Source organism: Podarcis raffonei, chromosome 10, assembly GCF_027172205.1.
Source record: "Podarcis raffonei isolate rPodRaf1 chromosome 10, rPodRaf1.pri, whole genome shotgun sequence".
Taxonomy (NCBI): domain Eukaryota; kingdom Metazoa; phylum Chordata; class Lepidosauria; order Squamata; family Lacertidae; genus Podarcis; species Podarcis raffonei.
In genome coordinates, this window is record NC_070611.1 from 56,571,686 (window position 1) to 56,593,291 (window position 21,606).

General features: G+C 43.4%; 1 protein-coding gene across 2 annotated transcripts in view; it reads left to right on the top strand.

Annotated features, from left to right (window-relative positions):
* The window catches only part of PKP2 (plakophilin 2), a 57,688-nt gene extending 39,623 nt beyond the window's left edge, over nucleotides 1–18,065 (top strand). Inside the window, exons 6-13 of one of the 2 annotated variants that reach the window (XM_053405602.1) lie at nucleotides 2,270–2,447; nucleotides 11,363–11,480; nucleotides 12,137–12,298; nucleotides 12,865–13,035; nucleotides 14,459–14,612; nucleotides 15,386–15,575; nucleotides 17,240–17,315; nucleotides 17,923–18,065. In XM_053405602.1, the coding sequence (XP_053261577.1) occupies nucleotides 2,270–2,447; nucleotides 11,363–11,480; nucleotides 12,137–12,298; nucleotides 12,865–13,035; nucleotides 14,459–14,612; nucleotides 15,386–15,575; nucleotides 17,240–17,315; nucleotides 17,923–17,991 (1,118 nt within the window). In that variant the 3' untranslated portion in view covers nucleotides 17,992–18,065. Of the gene's footprint in view, nucleotides 1–2,269; nucleotides 2,448–11,362; nucleotides 11,481–12,136; nucleotides 12,299–12,861; nucleotides 13,036–14,458; nucleotides 14,613–15,385; nucleotides 15,576–17,239; nucleotides 17,316–17,922 lie in introns of both variants that reach the window. The other variant, XM_053405601.1, reaches the window with a different exon arrangement.
* The last annotated feature ends 3,541 nt before the right edge of the window (nucleotides 18,066–21,606 follow it).

Below are 21,606 nucleotides of genomic sequence, written 5' to 3' on the forward strand. Positions count from 1 at the left end.
TGTTTTTGTTTTCTTAAACACTGTGTCATGTACACAACTGTGGCTTCATGAGTCCAAGGGAAATTCTCAAATGTATATAGTACGTGGAAGTTGCTTTCTCTTCCATTGCTTAGCTGCCAGGACTACTAAAGCGCCTTTCTCAAGGTCATACAGAAAGTCATGAAGCTGTAGCTCCAAGAAACTGGCTTCATTTCCCATTCCATCAGCAGCAAATGCTTTGCAGGGGTTGAAAGGCACTTGGAAGAGGAGCTACGAGCGAGCGAGTGCCAGGGCTGATAGGAACCAAAGCTTTCTTTATTATGGGGTAATCTTGGTAGCGACGGAGAGAGGCAAAGCCGAGGCAGCCAAAACAAGCTTTTGAAGGGGAGCCAGCCAAGCCTTCAGGGAGTGTCTAACCTCTTGATCTTGTCTCATACTGCATACATCTGAGAAATGGAAGAACATTCCTTCTGCAAGGAGGATTATAGCACAGACAGACAGACCTGTCGTGAAATAAAACATGCATAGGAAAGGCAGCCACACCCATCTTGTTCTAAGTCTCTTACCATGGAAAGTCCCAAGGGCTATGGAAGTCACATGCATGCGGTGCAGCTACGTCCCAACGGCCTGGTTCTGCAAGCACCTCTCCCTGCAAGATTTCCTTTAACTCACGTGCCCATCAGAGTACAGTTAATTAAGCTAGTTCATCGACTTCATCTTTCCGACTTCTTTTTGCAATTTTGATCCATCCCACTGTTCTCCACGTCAGGCAATGCGGCTAACAATACACAACAACTTAGCACTTAACAGTGGTTTAGGACAGGGATGGGGAATCCGTTGTTGGACTCCAGCTCCCATCAGCCCCAGCCACCATGGTCAGGAATGATGGGCGTTATAGTCCAACAACATATCGAAAGCCACAGATCCCCACCCCTGCTATCTGAATAGAGCTGCCAACTTTTTAATCTGTCCTTACGTCTGGGCTTTAGACAGCAGCCGTGATATGCAAGAATTAGCCAGTGAAGTCACTTAGTACCTCCACACTTTGAAGAGCTTCAGCTGTTGCTTCCTACGTATCATGCCAGAGTTTGCAGGGGCACACTGAAAAGTTGGCAAAACTACTGAGGCACTCTAGTTGCAAAAGTGAGATTTAACTGGGGTCTTTCTGATTCACAGCTCACTTACTTAACCATTGCACTGCACTAGTTCCTGGCATTTGCTTTTAAGTCAGGGGTGGGAAACCTTTGAACCTTCCAAATGTTGTTGGACTCCCAACATCCTAGCTACCATGGCCAGTGGTCGGGGATGTTGAGAGTTGTAGCCCAACATCTGGAGTGCCACATGTTCCCAATTCTTTCTTTACCTTTCTTGGCTCCTACTCTATAATACTTCTCAAGTATGCAAATTATTTTACTGTGCTTAGCTCATTCAAGGTTCCCATATTTATGTGAAATTCATGGACATGGCAGATAAGGGAATGGGAGGCCTTCCAGTTTATATCAGTCATATTTTAGTCTAACAAATAGTGAGTTGCTCAATCAACCACTGAGATGTATGATTAATCCACAATTTGAATCTTGTTCTCTCATGTCCAGCCCCAAAATTCTATCCACCCCAACACGTTGGCCATTACACTACCTTCAATTGGGTTTATTTACCTAGTTTCTTAGCTTCTGCTGTCATAACATGCACAGGTGTGGCAATAATGCCAAAGTTGTGCATACTGCTATTCCACCTCCCCCACTGAGATGACAATGCAATTACTGTATCTGCATATTACAAAAGGGCGATTATCCTTGAGCCAAGGGTCAGAGGAGAAGTTTGGTGCTGAGATTGCAATGCCATCTGCCTTGAGCTAAGACTTTAGGAGATGTGTTTTGAAATCTAGAGCAGTTAACTGAACAAACAATAGTTCTCTTTGTAGAGGGGAGCCACTGTGCATGTGATATATTGCCAGATGATACTTGCAAAATCTATTTCAAACAAAAAAACAAAACAGAAAGCACAGCTGTTAAATCTCTTGCATTCACATTTTTTAATATGTGCAGATCTCCAGATCAGACCCAGGTTTCCTTTCCTCCTTGACACCCAACACAATGAAAGTAACAGGTTGCTTTCGGAAAGTTTTGACAACCTGGTAGATCCATGACCAGATTGTCAAAGAAGATCTTCATTCAATTGGAGCCTGGCTTAGTTTTATCAAAGAGCCAGGGAAATGCCTGTCACTACCAGATGAAGTCCTGTGAATGGAGAGCCAATGTTGTTTTCTTGTTCCCTATGCTTTTTGCAGGTTTGCTATGGAATCTCTCCTCCAATGACCAGCTGAAGATCTTGCTGATCCGAGAAGCCCTGCAGCCATTGACGGAGACTGTTCTCATCCCTTACTCGGGCTGGCCAGATAGAGATTATACGAAATCAAGCATTGTACCTGACCCAGATATCTTCTACAACGCTACAGGATGCCTGAGGTAAGCTGGGTGCAGGGAAAGGGCCTGTCATTCAGGGGGCAGAAAGTCCCAGGTTCACAATCTCCAGGCAAGACTCAAGATGTCCTGAACTCAAGAGCCACTGCTAGTCAATGTAGACAATACTAGAGGGACCAATGTTGTCCAACGTGGGCTGGGCAGCTTCCTATGATGCCTTGTGTTTTTATTCAAACCATAGTAATTTAATTCTTCGTTTATTTGGTGAAACTGTTCCTATTTTTATGCCATCTTAGACAATCTGGAGGTTTTCCCACAAAGCACTCTAGAATTCATAGAGGATTTGATAGCAGCCTGGTTTTTCATCCTGGGCCAGGTCCCTGAAGGCTATTGGACACCCCTTGGTGGTTGTTTAAGGGAGCTTATGCCCAGGCAACCAAAGTCACCACAAATGGAGATGATGCAGGCAAACATGTTCACTGGCAGGAAGCATAATTGTCTGCAGCCATCAAGAGCTGCTCTGCAACAGTTTCAGCCAAACACTCAGCGGACAAAAGCAGCACAGCAGAAAGCCTAAGAAGTAACCCAGTTTTACCAAGAAGTAACAAACAAGAAGAAAACATGTAGGCAATATTTGGTCTCATTCATTCTCCCAAAGTATCTAAAACCTGATGACTTTTAATATTGATTATAGTCAAGGCTTCGTACACGCTGTGTTGCGCTAAAGTAACTCAAATTCTTTGCAGAGGAATAACAGAAAGCTCTGACAGATGGAGGATAATCTGTTGGGTTGCAAAGAAAAGTGGGGGGGGGGACACCACAGGAGATTCTGGAAAGAAGTTTTGCTCATTTAAAACGTTTTTAGAATAAATACGGTTTTTAAAAGTGTGTAAAAATGGCCGGATATCCCTGCAAGGGAGTGGATCCTGCTGTTTGCAACCTTACATTTTCAGATTTGTAGGTTTTTTTAAAAAAAAAAAATTGTTAAAACTTGGAAGTGTGACACATGTGTCCCTCTACGTATTGGACTACAACACTCATCATCCCTGGCCATTAACTGTGCTTTCTGGGGCTGATGGGAGCTGGAGTCCAGCTTCTGGAGTGTCACACTCCTGGGCCTAAATTTCCTCCCTCCTGCCTTTGATTTCCCTGTCAGCACTTCCTTGCAATTTGATCACTATGGAATCCACTACTCTTAACATTAGGCTAGGCTAAGCGTGGTTTGTGCTGTCAAAGGTTCAACATGCGGGCACAGAATGTTGACTCCACGTTTCTATTTTTCCTCAAGGAAAAGGCAAGGGTCTGCATTTCCTGCCAGGAAAAGCTTTGGGAGCACTTTGGATAATCTAGCAAAAATTGTGGGTGGGTACAGAGGACTTGCCAATCAGAAGGTCGGCGGTTCAAATCCCTGCGATGGGGTGAGCTCCCATTGCTTGGTCCCTGCTCCTGCCAACCTAGCAATTCGAAAGCACGTCAAAGTGCAAGTAAATAAATAGGTACCGCTCTGGCGGGAAGGTAAACGGCGTTTCCGTGCGCTGCTCTGGTTCGCCAGAAGCGGCTTAGTCATGCTGGCCACGTGACCCGGAAGCTGTACGCCGGCTCCCTCGGCCAATAAAGCGAGATGAGCGCCGCAACCCCAGAGTCGGTCACGACTGGACCTAATGGTCGGGGTCCTTTTACCTTTACCTTACAGAGGCCAGCTATCAGGATGTCCAGTCATCAGATGGTAGGATTTCCATGGAAAAGGTTGTTGTTGTTTCTCAGGTCCTTGATCCTTGGTTGCACAAGGAAGCAGACAGTGTTTTCTGTTGCACACAGTCGTAGCTGAACGGATTCAGTTACATTCACCTGGCTGTGGGAGTGCTGCAAGGCCACTGATGTAATTCAGCAAAGAATAATTAACCGGGGTGGGGGGAGGGCGGGGAGAGAGAGAGCATAGGCTCTTCACTTTAGTAAACTGTAATAAAACAGATATATGCTTTATTTCACAATGGGTGAATTTCAGTGTCATAAAAGCTGGCATTCTAATTACTGTGTGGTACGGAATTAAGCTGTAACCTTGACAGTTCTGAACCCTGCCTGTCTTGAAAAGATCTTTCCTACACCTGCTTCTTAAACTTCACAAAGCAGGCAACTAACTACCATTTCCCTTATCCCAGGACCCTCAAAAGCACTGCTGCCTGGATATAGCTCAGCTCAGGTTCAAAAGATCTTCCAAGGACAGATTGTCCTACAATGGGGAAATCCCTTCCTGCGTTCTCCTGATTTTTTGCTGTTGCAGAGATGAAAACATAAGACAGGAGTGGGGGGGGTGCTTGGCCCTCCATATGGACTACAGCTCCCATCAGCCTTGACAATTGGCCATGTTGTGGTTGATGGGAGGTATAGCTGAGCAACATAAAGGTTCCCCATTCCTGGTTTAAAGGGATGCTATCTAAGCTATAGTTTGCCAGCTGCCACCAACTAAGATTTTAAAATACAGGCACGGGTTTGCTGCATTGCCTTGTAGGGAGGGCAATTGTGTTTTCCCTGAAAATGTTCTCTATTTCCTTGCTTATGCACTAAGCATATGCAGAGCTGCGGGCTCCTGGAGCACTAAAAATATCCTTTTTTAATGCCAAATTAACATTCCCAGAGCCATTCTACTTTGTGAAGTTATATATGTTGCGGTGTGTATCTTAAAAGAGATCTGCAAAAGCTGGTGACAGAGCACACAGGGAAACCTGCTAACAAACAATTTATCTAACTACTTGTACATCTGCCAGATTACAAATCCCTAATTAGTTCTTCCTTTTGTAATAGCTGATACGCTTGCTGCTCAGGTGTTTTTTAAAACCTATAGCCTGCAGCCTATATTGCATAAAGAAGACTATCTTATTGATGTAATGGTACATTATGCATAACACACCTGAGCTGCTCTTAATAAAGGTTTTAGACTTGCAGAGATAACAGCTGGGCTAAATTATTTGACCTGCCTTTCCAGCAAAAACAAAATTGTAGTAATTTTCAACGAGGGTAGGATGCTCTTGCTGTTAAGATAAGATGACAGAAGATTTTGAAGTTCTTCTTTTACACAGTTTTGCCAATGCTTTGACCAGTGGTGGATCTATATGGCGAAATTCAAACCTATGAAATGTCTGAGTGAGAGTGACACTGTGCCATGTCACATACTGTCTTTCCAAGGGGAATTGCAGGTATTAGTGTAGGGGCAAATTTAGAAGTGCAAGCTCCCACACTAGTGGGCCTGGTGTAGTACAACAGAAGAAGTCATTGGGCAATGTCACTGCTCCCCCACCCTTTCTGCGCATGCATGCTCCTGTTCCTCCATGATTTGCCCATTAAAATGGCAGGAAAGAACAGTTTGCCTGTATACCACCCCTAATCCCATCAGTTCACACCCACAACTTTCTTGGTTAATGGAGTTGCAAGCAAATTTCTGGAGAACAGTTAACACAGAAATGAGTGCAAGACTTCCACCATATTTCCAGAAGTAGGTTTTACATCGTGTGAAGATTCAAATATAATACGGAAAGTAACAGTTAGGGAAACAGAACAAATTGCCATGTGAATGCAGCCATACACGCAGTTTATTGTAGGCAGAATTTGTGTAAGTCTTCGACGAGCTCATTAAATAGTAAAACCAATTTTGGATGGTTAGGCATCAAGCATGTCCCTTTTGATTTCACTCATCTTGCCTACCCAGGACACAATGCCTGTGTGTGTGTGTGTGTGTGTGTGTGTGTGTGTATGTGTGTGTGTTTCTCCCTCAGCTATCAACACAGCTGCTGTTATAGAGGCCCAGTACCTGATTTGCAGGAACACGCCTCTCTGTGTACACAGTTATCATTTCCTCATTTCCTACAACTGATATTGGAGCGAAGTTTGTGAATGGCACAACAAATACCAGTTTCTTAATTATATACTGCTCCTCTCAAGGTACATCAATATGTTTATCCCAGGGGTAGGCAACCTGCAGCCCAATCGCCTTCTCAATCCGGCCCACAGACGATCTGGGAATCAGCGTGTTTTTACATGAGTAGAATGTGTCCTTTTATTTAAAATGCATCTCTGGGTTATTTGTTGGGCATAGGAATTCGTTCATTATTTTTTTTCAAAATATAGTCCGGCCCACCACATGGTCTGAGTGCAGTTTTTTATTCTTGAGCTTGCTTCACTTTCCAACTGTGGAATAAATTTGGGAAGCAAAGTAAACTTATTTCCTTAGACATTCAAAGGACTAGATAGACGTTTGACATTTTGCCTTTGTTGTAGTGTTTGTGTTAATTACTGCATAACTGGCACTGTGTCCAACACAAGGCTTTCTGTTACACTATAAACACTGAAGAATCTGATCTTCTCTTTGGCATGAAATATTCATTCAAATTGGAGGGGTTTAAATTTTTTTGTTAAGGCTTACCTCCTTAAAATGTTCTGCCTCAGCTGTTAAACAAGCCGATTTACACAAAGCAAGTCCTGCTCTTTCTTTCATGCTCAGATCTCAACATCTTTGTTCTGTAGCCAAAAAAGCAAAAACAAAAGTACCAGGAGAGGCTGGGAGTTGTATGCCATCTTCCAGCTGCTGAGTTGGGTAACAAATGTAAGCTACTAAAAAAGCACGTAGCGGCTTGTTCACCATAGCACAAGTCCAGTTTTGAAACATGTGTGATAGATATACATACCAGTAAGTCAAACTCCTCCTTTTCAGCCCTATGTCTCACATATCCCCACATCACCAGGTGGTACCATCTGCCTTGTTAAAAAAAAAAGGTGGCATAACACTGTTCCAGGGATTAGAGGAGGGTAGTGTGTTTGTGACGTCACAGATGTTAGCCAATATGTGCTGTTCATGGCTCAGCATTTCCCATTCAAGCTGAACCACCCAGAAAATCAGCAGAACCATTGTATTTCCAGAGCCATGCCCCCAGAGAGAGAAATGCACGTGTTGCAGAGCAGCAGGGCCACTGTCAATATCTCTCTTCTGTAACTGCAGCTACTCACTTTGTTTTGAAATCCGCCCACTGCACTGCTCTTCAAGCATCAGTGTTGAAAACTCCATCCCTATCGCTTTTGTTTTATTTAGCTCTGGCATACCTACAAAACACTCTCTGTGTGTGCACAAGCAAGGCCACGGCAAACATGCTACTGACAACAAAGCTTGCAAACTGGCAAAAGGAAGAACATGTTCTTTCCAGCAGGCATCTCTGTGTAAAACAGAGCACAGTGGTGGCTGCTTTGGGGCTAATAATGATCTGGAACTTTATAGAGAGGAGACAAAAAGTCCTCAGGCAGTGTTAGGAAGTACAGTTGTACCTTGGATCCTGGACGCCTTGCGAGTTGAACATTTTGGCTCCCAAACACCGGAAACCCGGAAGTGAGTGTTCCGGTTTGCGAACGTTCTTTGGAACCCAATTGCAGGAGCCAATCAGAAGCCACGCTTTGGTTTCCGAATGTTTTGGAAGTTGAACCGACTTCCGGAATGAATTCTCTTCAGCTTCTGAAGCACCACTGTAACTAGGCTAGGGCTGACCGAGAGGGAGAGCTCAGGGAGGACTTCCGGGTTGGCACCATTGTTTAATGGCGGATTCCCTCCGAGCTCCGGAGGGAATCGGCTCCGTAGCGTCTGGGTCTGGCCGCTGCGGCGAAGCGGAGACCCTTAAAATCACAGGCGCGGATGCCTGTGAACACAGAGACTCGGCGGGCACCATTTGCGCCCCCCCAATCCGCGACGGAGCCTTTTTAAAGGCTTCGGAACGGAGGCAGGGTGAGGCGTGGTGCTGAGAGTACTCCCTCGCCTACGGAGTGAAGCCGCAAGCCATTGACAGAGAGCACCAACTTCTTCCAAGACCGATTGGACTCTAAAATATAAACCCGTGAGTAATACGGAGATTGGAACCTTAAAAAAAAATTTTAATTTTTGGATTTGGAACGAGCGGGAAGGGGCTAAAAAGGAAGTCCACCCCCCCCTCTTTGTAAACAATTTAAAGCAAAGGACTGGGCAGCTAAGGTCGAGAGAATCTGTTTCTTGTTTTTTAATGAAAGATCCTGACTTCACGGTTTTGACACTATAAGAAGATTTACTGGAGGATAAAAAGAATTTTGGGAGCTGAAATTTCACCCCCCCCCGAGACCCGGGAACGTCCCATGAGAAAGCCTGATGCATTGAAGATTTTGACAGCTGTCAAGTGAGCTGTTAGTCAGCTAGTTGTCAGCTGGAAAAAGAGAACATTGTTTCTGCTGTTTTTGCTGGTTTATTTGGTATAACTTTGTTGAAAATAAGGAGGGCTGATACAAAATAACTGGACTTTTGGTTTTGAGCTGAAAGGAACATTAAGGAACTAAAATCCCCCTAGAGGGGTAATAGGGACACTACATCACAAAAATGGCTGGAGTATGTAAAATCCAAGCAGAATTGGACAGAGCACTCGTTCTCTTGGGAAACTTGCAAGATGAATACAATGCTTTGTCTACAAAGGTATCACTACTACACTGGACAGTAAACAACAGTTTTGAGCCTGATAAGGAGATGAAAAAGGAAGCCTATCCAACTGAACAAATAAATGAAACTGAAAGTGTAGATACGATGGAGCAATATGTTGTTTTTGAAGAAAATGAAGGAGGAGCAGGAGATTTGCAGGAGTCAAAGGAGAGTTACAATATGAGGCCTGACATGATGATAAAAAAGGACAATAAAAATTGGATGTGGAAAGCCTGGTCTGAATGGGAGTCTGGAAAATGGAGAGATCCCCTTTGGAGGAGATCTGAAGACCTGAGGATTACAAATTTGTTGAAGGTGAAAGCTGGAGCTTTGGGGACATCTGGATCTGTAAGAAATTTGAAACAAGAGTTGGAGCACCCCATAGGCTTTGCTTTTAATTATGGAGGACTGGCTGGAAGCAACATGGTCTCTGTTGGGTCGGAGCCCCTCCGAGACTTGGGGCTTAAAATCAAGGACTATCAAAGAGACCGGCAGAAAGGAACTGAGAGAGATATAAGGGCCTCGGATGTGAGATCTCCAGGCTAAATAAATAACATAAAGACTGATGGATATTGGTTGGGGACTGGAACCGGGAAAAGGGTGGGTCGAGGTTGGGAATCCAAAGGGCACATAAGGATAATTTGCTTTTTATATTTTGTTAGTGGTAAGGAAATTGGGTAAATCGTGGAAGGGATATTTTGGTCGACTTTAGGAAAAAGGTTTAAGAATAATTAATGAGGTATAAGTATTGATGTGTGATTTTAATAAGGTAAAATTGGTTTTTTCTTTTTAAATTAATTGAAAATAAGGCTCTCAAAAATAAATTGAGGAAATGGAAAAAAGAAGTAAAGTAAAACAATAGTATGTTAGAACAAATGTTTAAGTTAAGGTAAAGAAATAAGTTAAGGACTTGCTGAACTGACAATTTAAATTGGAATACAAGAAGGGGAGGTGTGAGGAGGTCTGAGAAATAAGGTTAAGAATAATAAGTATCAGAAACTTTATGTGTTTTTTCTATTTTTTTTTGTTGTTTAGTTTTGAATATTATGTATTTTTGTGTTTGTTTTTTTTGTTTTGTTTATTTCTTGTTTTTGTTTGTTGTGTGTTTTTTGAAAATGCTAATAAATATTTAATTAAAAAAAGAGAGGGAGAGCTCAGGAACTTCAGTTGGTTCAGAATGCAGTTTTTGCTGGGGCAGGAGATCAGAAGACACTACTCTGATCCTTTATCAAGGCTTTCCCTCTTGTTAACTGTAATTACACCACACTTTGCCATTTGTTAAAAACTAGTGTTTTAACTTGCTTTAGTGATGTATTTTGCCTTTTTTTATTCATGGATTCACTGATGTGAGATTCTGATTCCCCCCCCACACACACACACTTTTTAACCTTTATTTGTAAAGAGGTAAGCCAATCAACAGGAGGCTGAAGAAAAAAGTTTGTTAGTTTCATATTTTCAGCCCAATCCTATGTATATTTACTAATGAATACACTTTGCTGTTTTCAAAAGGGATTGCTCCCCTATAAACATGGATTGAATTCTCAAGAGGACATTTTGCAGATAACATGATACCTGTTGGATACATGCTTGCTTTAATAAAACACAGGAAATAAGTTCAAGTCACCAATTATACACCAGTTAGGTACTTTAGAATCACAAGGAGGCATAAACAGCTTTCCTAGAGGGGGTGTGGCTTCCAAGGCACACTGTGGCATATGTGGTGACCTTGCCCTATGGTGGAAGCTTTGGGGGATTTAATTATAACTAGAATCAACCTAAGAACTGACTCCTTCATCGAGATGGATCCTAAATTGTGTGTATTTTCTTTGTGCTTAAATAGAAGGCTGCTGTATTGTCTGCTGTATGTTGCATCAATTGTGCTATGCAACTTCCAATGGTACTTGCACATTGACTAGTGAAGAGCTTTTGCATAATAATGGAAAGCAAAAATATGGACCAAATTGCTGAAAACATCCCTGTAGATCCTATGTCTTACGGTAGGAAAATTCTTGCTGTTTCTGGCCTGTTAGAAATTTTAAAGGAGCTTGGGTCAGGATAACCACCCAAGACACAACAGCGTTTGGATGACTTATAACTTTAACAACCCAATTCTTGGGAAGGTGTGCCTAAGCTCATTGACTCCAGTGGGCTTAGGTATGCCTAAGTCTGCACAGGATCAGACTGCCCATCTAGGGTAAACAACACAGCTCTCATCTTTACAGATTGCATCATCGGTGCAAGCAAAGCACTTCATTGGCGTTCCCTGCTGGCTGTTTGAAGAGCTGATTTCTTCCTGTATAAACCAGAGCATTTTCAGTGCTGAGTTTGCTTTCCTGCCTTTTAAGTGTATTCTTAGGTAGCAACCTGAAGTTGGAGCCCTTCTGCACAGGGACTAGCACCCTCTGCTACAGAAACAGAAACCTGTCATAGAGCTGAAGCTGATTGTACAGCACCCTTGTAACCAGTTTTAATTCCCTTTTTGTAGAAACATGAGCTCTGCTGGCCCTGAAGGGAGGAAAAAGATGAGAGAATGTGAAGGATTGATTGAATCGCTGGTGTATTATATCCAAGGCACCACTGCAGACCACCAGCCAGATGATAAGGTAAGCTTTCCAAATGAAGGGATTTTCTGAGTCTCTAGGACAGAAATAACCAAGGTGGTGCCAGATGTTGATGGCCTACAACTCCCATCATCCCTCACCATTGACCATGCCGGCTGGGCTGATGGGGATTGTGGTGCAGCAACATCTGGAAGTCACCAGATGAGGGAAGGCTGCCCTACTCAGGATCCAGGGCTGACCTGAGACATTAAATGTTTGGGGCACTTTTCACCTTGGCTACCACTGGAAAAAATCAAGACAACAGTCCAATGTTCTTGTTAAGTTGTGGGTGAACATATCAGACGACACTGCGATTCTTCAAACAGCTCTTGTTTATTCACAGGCCAGAACAGAACTGAACTGAAGGGTTCAGCCAGCCTGCTTATATAGAGCTCCACTACAACGCAACTGTAACACTTTCTGTAACTATCCAATCACTGAACGTCACTTTCAATCCCTTATTTGCATATGTGGACCTGAGTGAAAACTATCTACAGTATCCCCCTGCTGGCCCAGGGTGAGAACTTCAGTACATAACAGTTCTGAAATTCTAAGGCCAGACATCTAAGCGCCAGTTACAAAAGTGTATTGCAGGTCTTTAGCGATTGCTTCCAGTTATTTACACAGCCAGAATAATGCACATTTGTTTTCCCTTCCAGGCCACGGAGAACTGTGTGTGCATCCTTCACAATCTCTCCTACCAACTGGAGTCCGAACTCCCTGGTAGCTATGCACAGAATATCTACATGCAAAGAAGAAATGTTCCTACTAGCGACAGCAGCATTGGATGCTTTGGAACAAGGAGCAGGAAAGCGAAACAGGTAATAGAGGGCTGTTATTTGGGGAAGGAGCTTCAAGCAACTTAGTGTGCAGAGGACACGTTTTGTATGCAGAAGGGCCCATTTCCAGGTAGAGTAGGGCTGTGCAAGACCCTGGTCTGAAATCCTTTGAGAGCTGCTGCCAGGCTTCTCCAGAAGCATCTGCTCTGAAGGCAACAACATCCAGATCAGGGGGAGAGGTTCATGGCAGCTCCTGCCACAACTGACAATGTTGTTTCATTGATTCAGCTGCACAGAGCGAGGGGGCTGGCAAATGGACAGCCCCACCTTTCAGTGAGGAAATTAAAATAGACGGTCTTGTGGTCCTTTCTGATGCTGTGATGGACTCACGGACAAAATGGTTCGGCTTAACGTCTAGTTCCTGCTGAGCCTCATCCTGCAAGGATTTTCAGACAGCCTTTCACTCTGATTCAGGGTTACTAATTTAGGATTGGCAGCCCATTGCTGGCACTGGGCTCCTTTTGGTTAGATCCAGAAAGGTGAGCCGTATTGGGGGTGGTTTTAACTGTTTTGTTTCTAGTTGTTTAATGCATCTGCATGTTTAGCAGCAGCAGGACCTGCCGCTCCCTGAGGAAAAGAGCAACCCCCGAGGTGTTGAAACCCTCTGGCATTCCACCCTGATAAGGATATATCTGTCCTTAATAGCAAAAAGCACAAGGAACTTTACCCAGGAAGCATCGCTGGGAGCTTTGCAGAACCTCACAGCAGGAAGTGGACCTGTAAGTAGAAAGAGAGAGGATTCCCTCTTTTTCCTTTCTTTCCTTTCAGCCTCTCCCCTCTAGTTCAATATGTTTTTGATGGCCTCATGAGAGGGATTTACAGTTTCCTGCTGTATTGGCTCTCAATACAGAGAGCCAGTGAGGTGTAGTGGTTACAGCACTGGACTAGGACCTGGGGGAGAACTACGTTTGCCTCCTTGATCTTCCAGTAAATATCATCTGAAGAAATGCTTTTCACATTGTTCAGTAAACGAGATCTGATTCTGAACTTCCAGGGCCAGAGTCGGGTTGGAATTGTTGGGCCCCCATCTTAAGAGGAAGCTCCACTGCTGATTGCCGGAGCTCCCTGGTGCCAGTGGTGGTCCTCTCTTGCCATGGCTACCTATTCACCCACTTCATCTCTCTGCCTCCAGAGGGATAGGACCAGAGAACAATGGAAGAGAAGAAGCAGAAGGAACAAGAGCTGCCACCAACTCACTTGTCTGCCATTTTCTCCCTAGGCAGCAGTGGAGGATTGTTACTAGAAGCAGAGGCAGAACAGGGTGGCAGTTGCAGGAAGGCAGAGAAGGGGGGCCCTTGCCCAGCAGACATGCACACAAACCTGAGGCCATCACTGTCCCCTGTGCTGTGCAATATATATATATATATATATATTTCTACCCTGTCCTCTTTCAAAGGAGCTTCAGGTGGCATATGTTTTTGTCCTCACAATAACTCTGTTCAGAGAATCTGTGATCCTCCAGATGCTCCCATCAGCCCCAGCCAAGATGGTCAATGCTTATGGAGCTGTAGTCCAGCACAGGTTCCCTATCCCTGTCCTAGTCTGATATACTGCTCCATGCTGGATCTTGCATCATTCTCCTTCTGTGCCTTTGCCACTTAACTCCGCTCTCCAATGTTAGTTGAGCAGCAGCCATCAGTGCTGCTGCACCAACCAAAGAAGTTTCTTCTGAGACCAGCTGCACTATATCTGACCAGGCTATTCCCTTTCCTTATCTGCTGTGTGTAGGGGGCAGGCAGCAATATTGTTGCGGGAGCATCTTGCAAAGGCTGAAATGGAACTGGGACATCCTATTAGGTGTCTAGCACAGCTCTGGAACTGAATTAGCTCTAATGTCTCTCAGTGGCATGCAATGAAATTATAATTGGTTTAGACCATTTTAGCTGGCATGGCTGCACCCAAAAAGATCCTGGGAACTATAGTTGGATATGGGAGCTGAGAATTCCTGTCGCTTACTATAGAGCAGAAGCTGTCCTTGGGAGAGGGAATGGTTTGTAAACCTGCTAAGTCTATGGTGTAGACACATTTGAACAATGTGGTGTCCTCCAGATGTTGTTGGACTACAACTCCCATCATCTCTGACAACTGGCCATGCTGGTGGTTTCGCTCTTGCCTGAAGAAGCTGTGTGTGTTTTCTGACAGATGCCATTTGGAGTAGCCCAAGTCATTGTCAAGAAGGCCAACGGCCTCCCAAGTATTCGAAACATGCTGCATGTGAGCTGTCCAAGTGTTAAGAAAACGGCCGTCTCCTTGCTCAGGAACTTGTCTCGCAACACCTCGCTGCAGAATGAAATAGGTAAATAAATGTGCAATGACTGGTCAAAATTACTTCAGTGTCAGATTACTGTTAAATGCATGGTAAGTATATAAAGAAAGCTGAGCTTGATGAATCCCCTTCCGTTAATAATAGGAACAATACTTCGTTCATCTTAATGTTTTCTGTCTGGGATGATAGGAAGTTCAGTTTGTGGTGTTTCATCTGTGATGGTTGTTTCCATTAGCTCTATAATGGCATTCAAATCCTGTTTACACTAGGGAATCAAGATTGGACTGGCACCACTTCTGCTGTGCCCCACTCCAGAACAAATAACCCCAGCACATTTTAAAGTCCATAGATGGTTTAATCAGTCAGGAGGAACGTTTTCACCTAGCACCTAAATATGTAATGGCAGTGCCAGTGAACGTCTCTGGGGAGAGCATTCTACAAGCAGGGAGCCACCACAGAAAAGGCCCCCTCTCATGTTGCCACCCTCCGGACCTCTCGTGGAGGGGACACATTAAAAAAGTCATCAGATGATCGCAGGGGGGCCTCCTGCTCATCCTAGTGAGTGGGGGCCCTGGGTGCCCAGTGGATCACTGGTAAACGGAAGCCAACTTCTGGATAAACCTAATGAAAAAGTGTCATGCCCCATAAAGTTTTTCTGGAGTAAGCATCTTTAAAGAAAACCACATCTAAAGTGTTTTGCAAATTAAATATGCTGAATATTACTTGCTGGATACCGTTTGAGCAGACAGCTGCAGAGCTCTAAACTTGAGGATTCTAAGGGCACATCATATTTCACCTTCCAGCCAGAGAAGTGTTGCCGGATTTGGTCGCCGTGCTTCCAGATGCTGCCCCAACCTCTGACATTGCCAACGAGACCACGGCTTCCGCTTGCTATGCTTTATACAACCTGACTCAGAACAGCTCCCAGAATGCTCGGCTTCTCTTGAACTCTGATGGCATCTCAAAGGTTCTGAACATCAGCTTGAGTGACAGGTGAGCCACTTTCATATATGCCTGCCCTCCCCGCCCCCCAAAAAAGCATAAAATAAGCAGTGTCCCCAGCATTGTCCTGCTGTCCAGAGATCCCTGTGTGGTATCCCTGCAGTGCTAAAGAACTACCTTGTTTCAGGGCAATGCTTGGCATGCTCTGTTCTGAGCAATTATTTGCTTAGGTTGGCATCAGCATGCAATTGAGTTTAGTGAGTGGTTTGATTGATATAAAAACATTTCAATACGTTTCAAGAGGTTGCACTTGAGTGATAACTACATTTCCTTTATTACTGTTTCTGCCTGCAGTTATGTGGTCCAGTTACTATATCCCTTTGTTCTCTTATGGAATCACTGGCACTGTAGACCTAGTTCTCAAACCCATTCCAGTGGTGTGCCATTTCCAACTTTTATATATTCCTAAAATGCGTCCATTTCAATCTCCCTCCATTGGAAATATTTTATACTCTCATTCCTTCTTGTCTTCTCTTTCTGCTTTACCTTTTTCTTAGCCACACTTCTTTACCATGGCATTTGATACTAGAGAGAGACAGATATTAATTCCTTTCCTCTTGAGTAGGGTTATTTGCTTTCAACTGATTTTTAAACTGTATTTTTAAAATTGATGTAATCCACCCTGTGATCTCATGGTGAAGGATGGATAAGAAATTAATTAAATATAATAATAATAATAATAATAATAATAATAATAATAATAATAATAGGGATTTCATCTAACTAAACCCATTTAAGTTAATGGAATCTAAGTTAATCATGTATATTTAACTTCTCTGTTTTGCATAACTAGCATTGGATACAACCCAATAATAATTGTCCCTCTTTTATTCTTTATTCTGCTGGCGGGGAACGTGGGCTTTTCTCTGTCTTATTTTGCCCACATTTCTTCTTTGTTACACTCCCTCTGTTGCTCTGTTTGTTTACTGCAGCATGTGCTCCTGCTCTTTTTCTATTAAATATCTTCACACTTTCTTCTCTAGACTCTCCCATTTGCCTTCTCATCATCTTGATTCTGCCAAAATCCCTTCCTCCTTGCTAAACCTCAGGTTATGATTTGTATTTTGTGCCTGCATCACCCCTTCTCCAACTCCCCTTTCTCTTTGGCAACTCACTGCTTCCTGAAATCCACCTTAAAGACCTCCTCCTCCTTCTTCTGTATATACCTACACAGACATTGAGTTCCTTTTCAGGGCTTGGTTCAAGGTGCCCTTGCCAAGTGAAATTAGGTGAGCAAGTACCAAATTGAAGGTCTTCCTGGGGTTGGTACCTCGGCTATACAACAGCCTCCACAGAGAGGCTCACCTGCTGCTTTATCCATGGTCTTTTTAGTGACAGGTGAAGGAAGACCTTTTTATTCACCTGGGCTGTGTTTTAGATCACCTATCTAAACTATTTTATACCCAGTGAATGGGCAGCTGTTTAAATTTAATGAGCATTAAACTAATAATAATCTACATGTCTCATTCCTTGTGCTTCTTTCCTTTCCTACCTTTTAACCTAGATTCCCTCCTTCTTTATTCGCCCTTTCTGTTGTGTACCTTCCTGTGTTTTTTTGAGACTCAATGCCCCATGGGCAAGGTTTGTTCCTTTTAACTTAGCTGAGCTGCTTTGCAAATAATGCTGATTGCTGCTGTTATTATTCTCCTCCTCAGCAAAGCCGGCAGAGCTGCTTCCATCCTCTTGTATTCTTTGTGGTCTCATGCTGATCTCCACAGTGCCTACAAAAAGGTAAGCTGTCAACTAATTCTGGGGCAATAACCTTCCTGTTGGTCACAGTTGTTGTTTTTCAATGGATTTTAAGTTTTACAGGTCTGTTTGCAAAGTCAGTTCTCTAACTGCACAATCCTAACCATGTCTACTCTCAAGTAAGTCCTTATTGGATTCAGTGGTACTTACTCCCAGTTAAGTGTGTTAGGATTGTAGCCTTAGTCTTCAAGAGACAAGCCAGTGACACATTTTCTCTAATTTAATACTTCAGTTTAAAAGTATAATCATTAAAGAAAAGTTCAGTGTTTCATAATAAAATGAAGCAGTTTCTTCGCTGAACTTTTAGTCTGTGTTTTGTACCAAAAAGTAATAAAGGTAGTCCACATTTCATTAAAAGTATTAATTTCCTGTCTCCCTTTTCTTACCCAAATATCCTGCAAGTTCTCCAGAAAGCTGTTTGCCTAGTAGTGTTTGCATATCTTCCTCCAAACCACGTGGTCAGCTCTGTAGAGATGTCTGAAACAAACATAGTTTTCTGCATCATGCACAGACCCTGGGTTCTAGTATTGTGAAAGCAGGAGAATTTAAACTCTTTTGGTTTAATCTCTCTTATTTTTTCATTTACAAGGCTAACTTTAAGAAGACTGATTTCATCAATAACAAGACAATAAGAGCCTACAATTCACTGAAAGACTGAAAATTAGGCAATAAAGACCTTAAGGACCGATGAGACCATGCAGGAAATGGTATTACCATATCTTCAGCATTAACTCACCACGGCATCCTCCAAGAGACTGATTTTATACTTCCCAAAGGATAACCAGAAGAAAGTGCCCCCTCCCTTCCCAGATAATCTCTGCCTTACACTACTGCTTCTTACTCCTTTTGAACTCAAGACTCATTTGCAAATCCTGTGGCCGTTCAAGTTGCATCAAAGTAAATAATTTGAGTACCAACTCTGATATTTACAACCATTCACACATTATATGTTGGCCCGCTTTTGGACAAGGATCAATTCAGTATCCTGGTTTTATATTATGAGAAACTAAATAACCAAAGAAAATGGGATTTCAGAAATTTCTATGAATTTTTTTTTTGCTTGCTGTTTTTTGCTATGCCTAACTACTAATCAGTGCTTCCTACAAAACTGCCCTAGTCTGCCAGATCTGTTGAAAAATGGAGGCAGATTCTTTATAGACTGCTTTTGAAACATTTTCCTGGGCTGTTGTGGTTGTTTTTTTTAGCATAATGCTCCAGTGGCCATTGCTGCATATGTGTGTGTGTGTGTTTGCTAAAACCTAACTTTCTAGCAATGTGGAAGTGAAAGAATGTACCAATGGAGCTATTTTTAAAATGCCTGTGAACTTGGGGATTCCCCTTTTGTATTTCTTTTAGACAGCCACACTTGTGAGTGTCCCAAATCACAAGACTATTCAGTTTGAGGACTCAACCAATTCATGTTTCGTGTGTGATTATTTCTTCCCTTTTCCTTAAGTTTGCCAGCTGGACAGGAAAATGTCCTTACTTGCTGCAGTAGCTTGGTCTGCAAAAAATCAACCAGGGATGTTTATCACAGCATAGAGATAGCATTATCGCTTGCTAAAAGAGGTGCTGAGATGACCTCGCTCACATGCTCAGAGAATGGGCAGGCCAGGAGGGGCACAGGAACTAGCCCTGCTCCCTTCTAGCAAAATGTTTACCAGCCACATCCCTCGCAACATGTGAGCATTCAAAGAAGGCCTCTAGGAATGTACCACTGGAGGTGCATAGAGCCCTTGTGCTGAATGCAGAGACAGTGGGCAATGGGACTAGTCTCTTATCAAACAGTATTGGAACCAATGGGGGGAAGGTAACCTGAAACCACCTTCGCCATGTCTTCAAGTTGCTGTTAAACAGGAGTAAGGAACCTGTTAGAAACAAATAGGCAACCCTGCTTTTCACCTGTGCCTTTAGGAGCAGGCTTGGTCTTCCAGCTTTTCAGCCAGGTTTTGCAGCAGTGCCTTCTAAGAGCCGCTTGATCTGCAGCAGAAAATGGCGGTTGAAGTTTGTCTTCACGCTGTGAAAAGCTTCTCCTGCTCATTCTTTGCAATTGAAGGCGCAAGCACAGAGGCCAGCTGAACATCTCGCAGCCCTACAGGAGCCTGACATTCTGAAACAAAGCAGTCCAACCTTTTCCCCTTGCTTTATCTTCCTGCCAGAATAAGTATGTTCTACCACATTTCTATGTACAGTGGTACCTTAGACACTTCAGGTTACAGACTCCACTAACCCAGAAATAGTACCTCAGGTTAAGAACTTTGCTTCAGGGTGAGAACAGAAATTGTGCTCCGGCGGCACAGTGACAGTGGGAGGCCCCATTAGCTAAAATGGTACCTCAGGTTAAGAACGGTTTCAGGTTAAGAACAGACCTCCAGAACGAATTAAGTTCTTAACCCAAGGTACCACTGTATCACTGCTGCTGTTAAAGGCACAGGAGCAGGGAAGTTGACAAGTTTCTACTACTGCAACGATTAGCAAGAGTGCAACTCGATGAGCAAAACTTCATCCTCTTCTTGCATGAAAATGCCTGCATTTCCTTGAGTACAGGCAGAAACTGCTTTCTTTTGGCTCATTTCAACCGCTGGGAAAGGTTTCCCCTGCTCATTTTCTGCATGGCATGCAGCTGTTAAAGGCACAGGATCCAGGGCCATAAAATAAGTTGGCGACACAACAGTTGTTTGCTCTTTCCTATACCAAGCAAATGAAAGTATGGATTGTTGGTTTTTCTTTCTTCAAAAAATGAGAAATATAATTACGAATTTTTGAATCGCCCTTGACACTCATCTCAAGTGGTGATTACAAGCATACAATTAAAACTGCTAAAAATGGTTTTGAAAACAGTTCAAAGAAACCTTGAAAGTAGGTGTTCATCTTCTATTGTTTATAAACCTAAGGCAGACACCTTTTCATACAACTGGAAAAGCTTGTTGAAACAAAAATGTCTCAATGATTTACAGAAAGTAAGAAGTGGGCACCTGTCATATCTCAGCAGCGGCGCTGCTCAGCGAAACGGGGGCAGCCACACTGGGATTATCAATGCTTGTGTGTGTGTGTGTGTGTGTGTGTGTGTGTGTGTTCCCTAAAAATGCAATCCTGTATGTGCATACTTGGAACATAGACCTGTTAGGTGATACCTAGCTAGGTTGTACTTGGAGTAGACCGAATGAGATGGATGGACTTGTTACTGTTGATTTTAATGAACTATGACTAATGCTGGATGTCGCTTGTTGGGTTCAGTAGGCTTGCTCTCAGGTAAGTGTGTGTTGTGCAGGTGGGCCTCAGCCACATTTCAAAAGCAATCAGTTCAGACCTCTTCCTCTTTCCTAGCAGCTTGTGGGTCAGGAAGAGCAATAGAGTACCTCTGCATCCATACCCACCCATTGCTGGGTTTGACCCACTGGCATCCAGGTGGAAATGTGGCCCTCGAAAGAAAAATGTCTTCCTCACTCCAGTAAGGAGGACAGCACTCTCTAGGTACATCCAAGGTTGTCCAGGTGACAATCTTGCTGAAGCTAAACTGGCCTGCATCTGTTCAGTGCCTGGGATGGCCAGTGCCTAGCCTCCTTGGGGTCCAGGATGGAAGAAAGGTGGGGTATTAATGGAAGAAATCCCTTGCCAATTGTGCTGTGTGGTGCACCTGGGAATCAAGGATCAGTAGATTCACTGCAATCAAATTTTCACTTGCTTGCTTGTTTATGTGCCTTCATAAATCTTCCTTTTCTGTTGTTGCAATGGTCAGTCTCTTCCCCTTTCATACTAGTTTATTTCTAGCTATCCTGGCCATCTACAATAGCTGTTTTTCTAAGTATGTGCCAGGAGATATTTATTTAGCCTTCCTCACACCCCTCCCAGCAATGCATTCTTTCTCTGAGAAGCCAGGAGAGTCACGCAAGGGTGTGACCTGCTCTATCCTGCTGTGAAATTCTGTTTGTTGTTGCATTGCTGAGCAATTTGCTTTTGAGAGCCAAAGGGAGTGTGTCGAACCCACTGGAGCTGCCAGTATTTTTAGAAATTGTCTTTTGAGTTCCCTCTCCTGTGCTTATGCACACTTAAGTCTGCAGTCCTGTGCTCCACTGAAATCAGTGGGATTGACTGTTGAATACATAGGTGTAGGATTGCACTGTTGTTAGAGCTTCCCATTTTTTTTTACAAAGCAGCAAATGCAAGTTTGTGCCCATGTATCTCCAATACAGTTTGACGCAAACAGCTTACAGGTTTTGATGATAAAGCAGTATAGAAATCCTATTAATTAAATGCAAACATACATGAACAA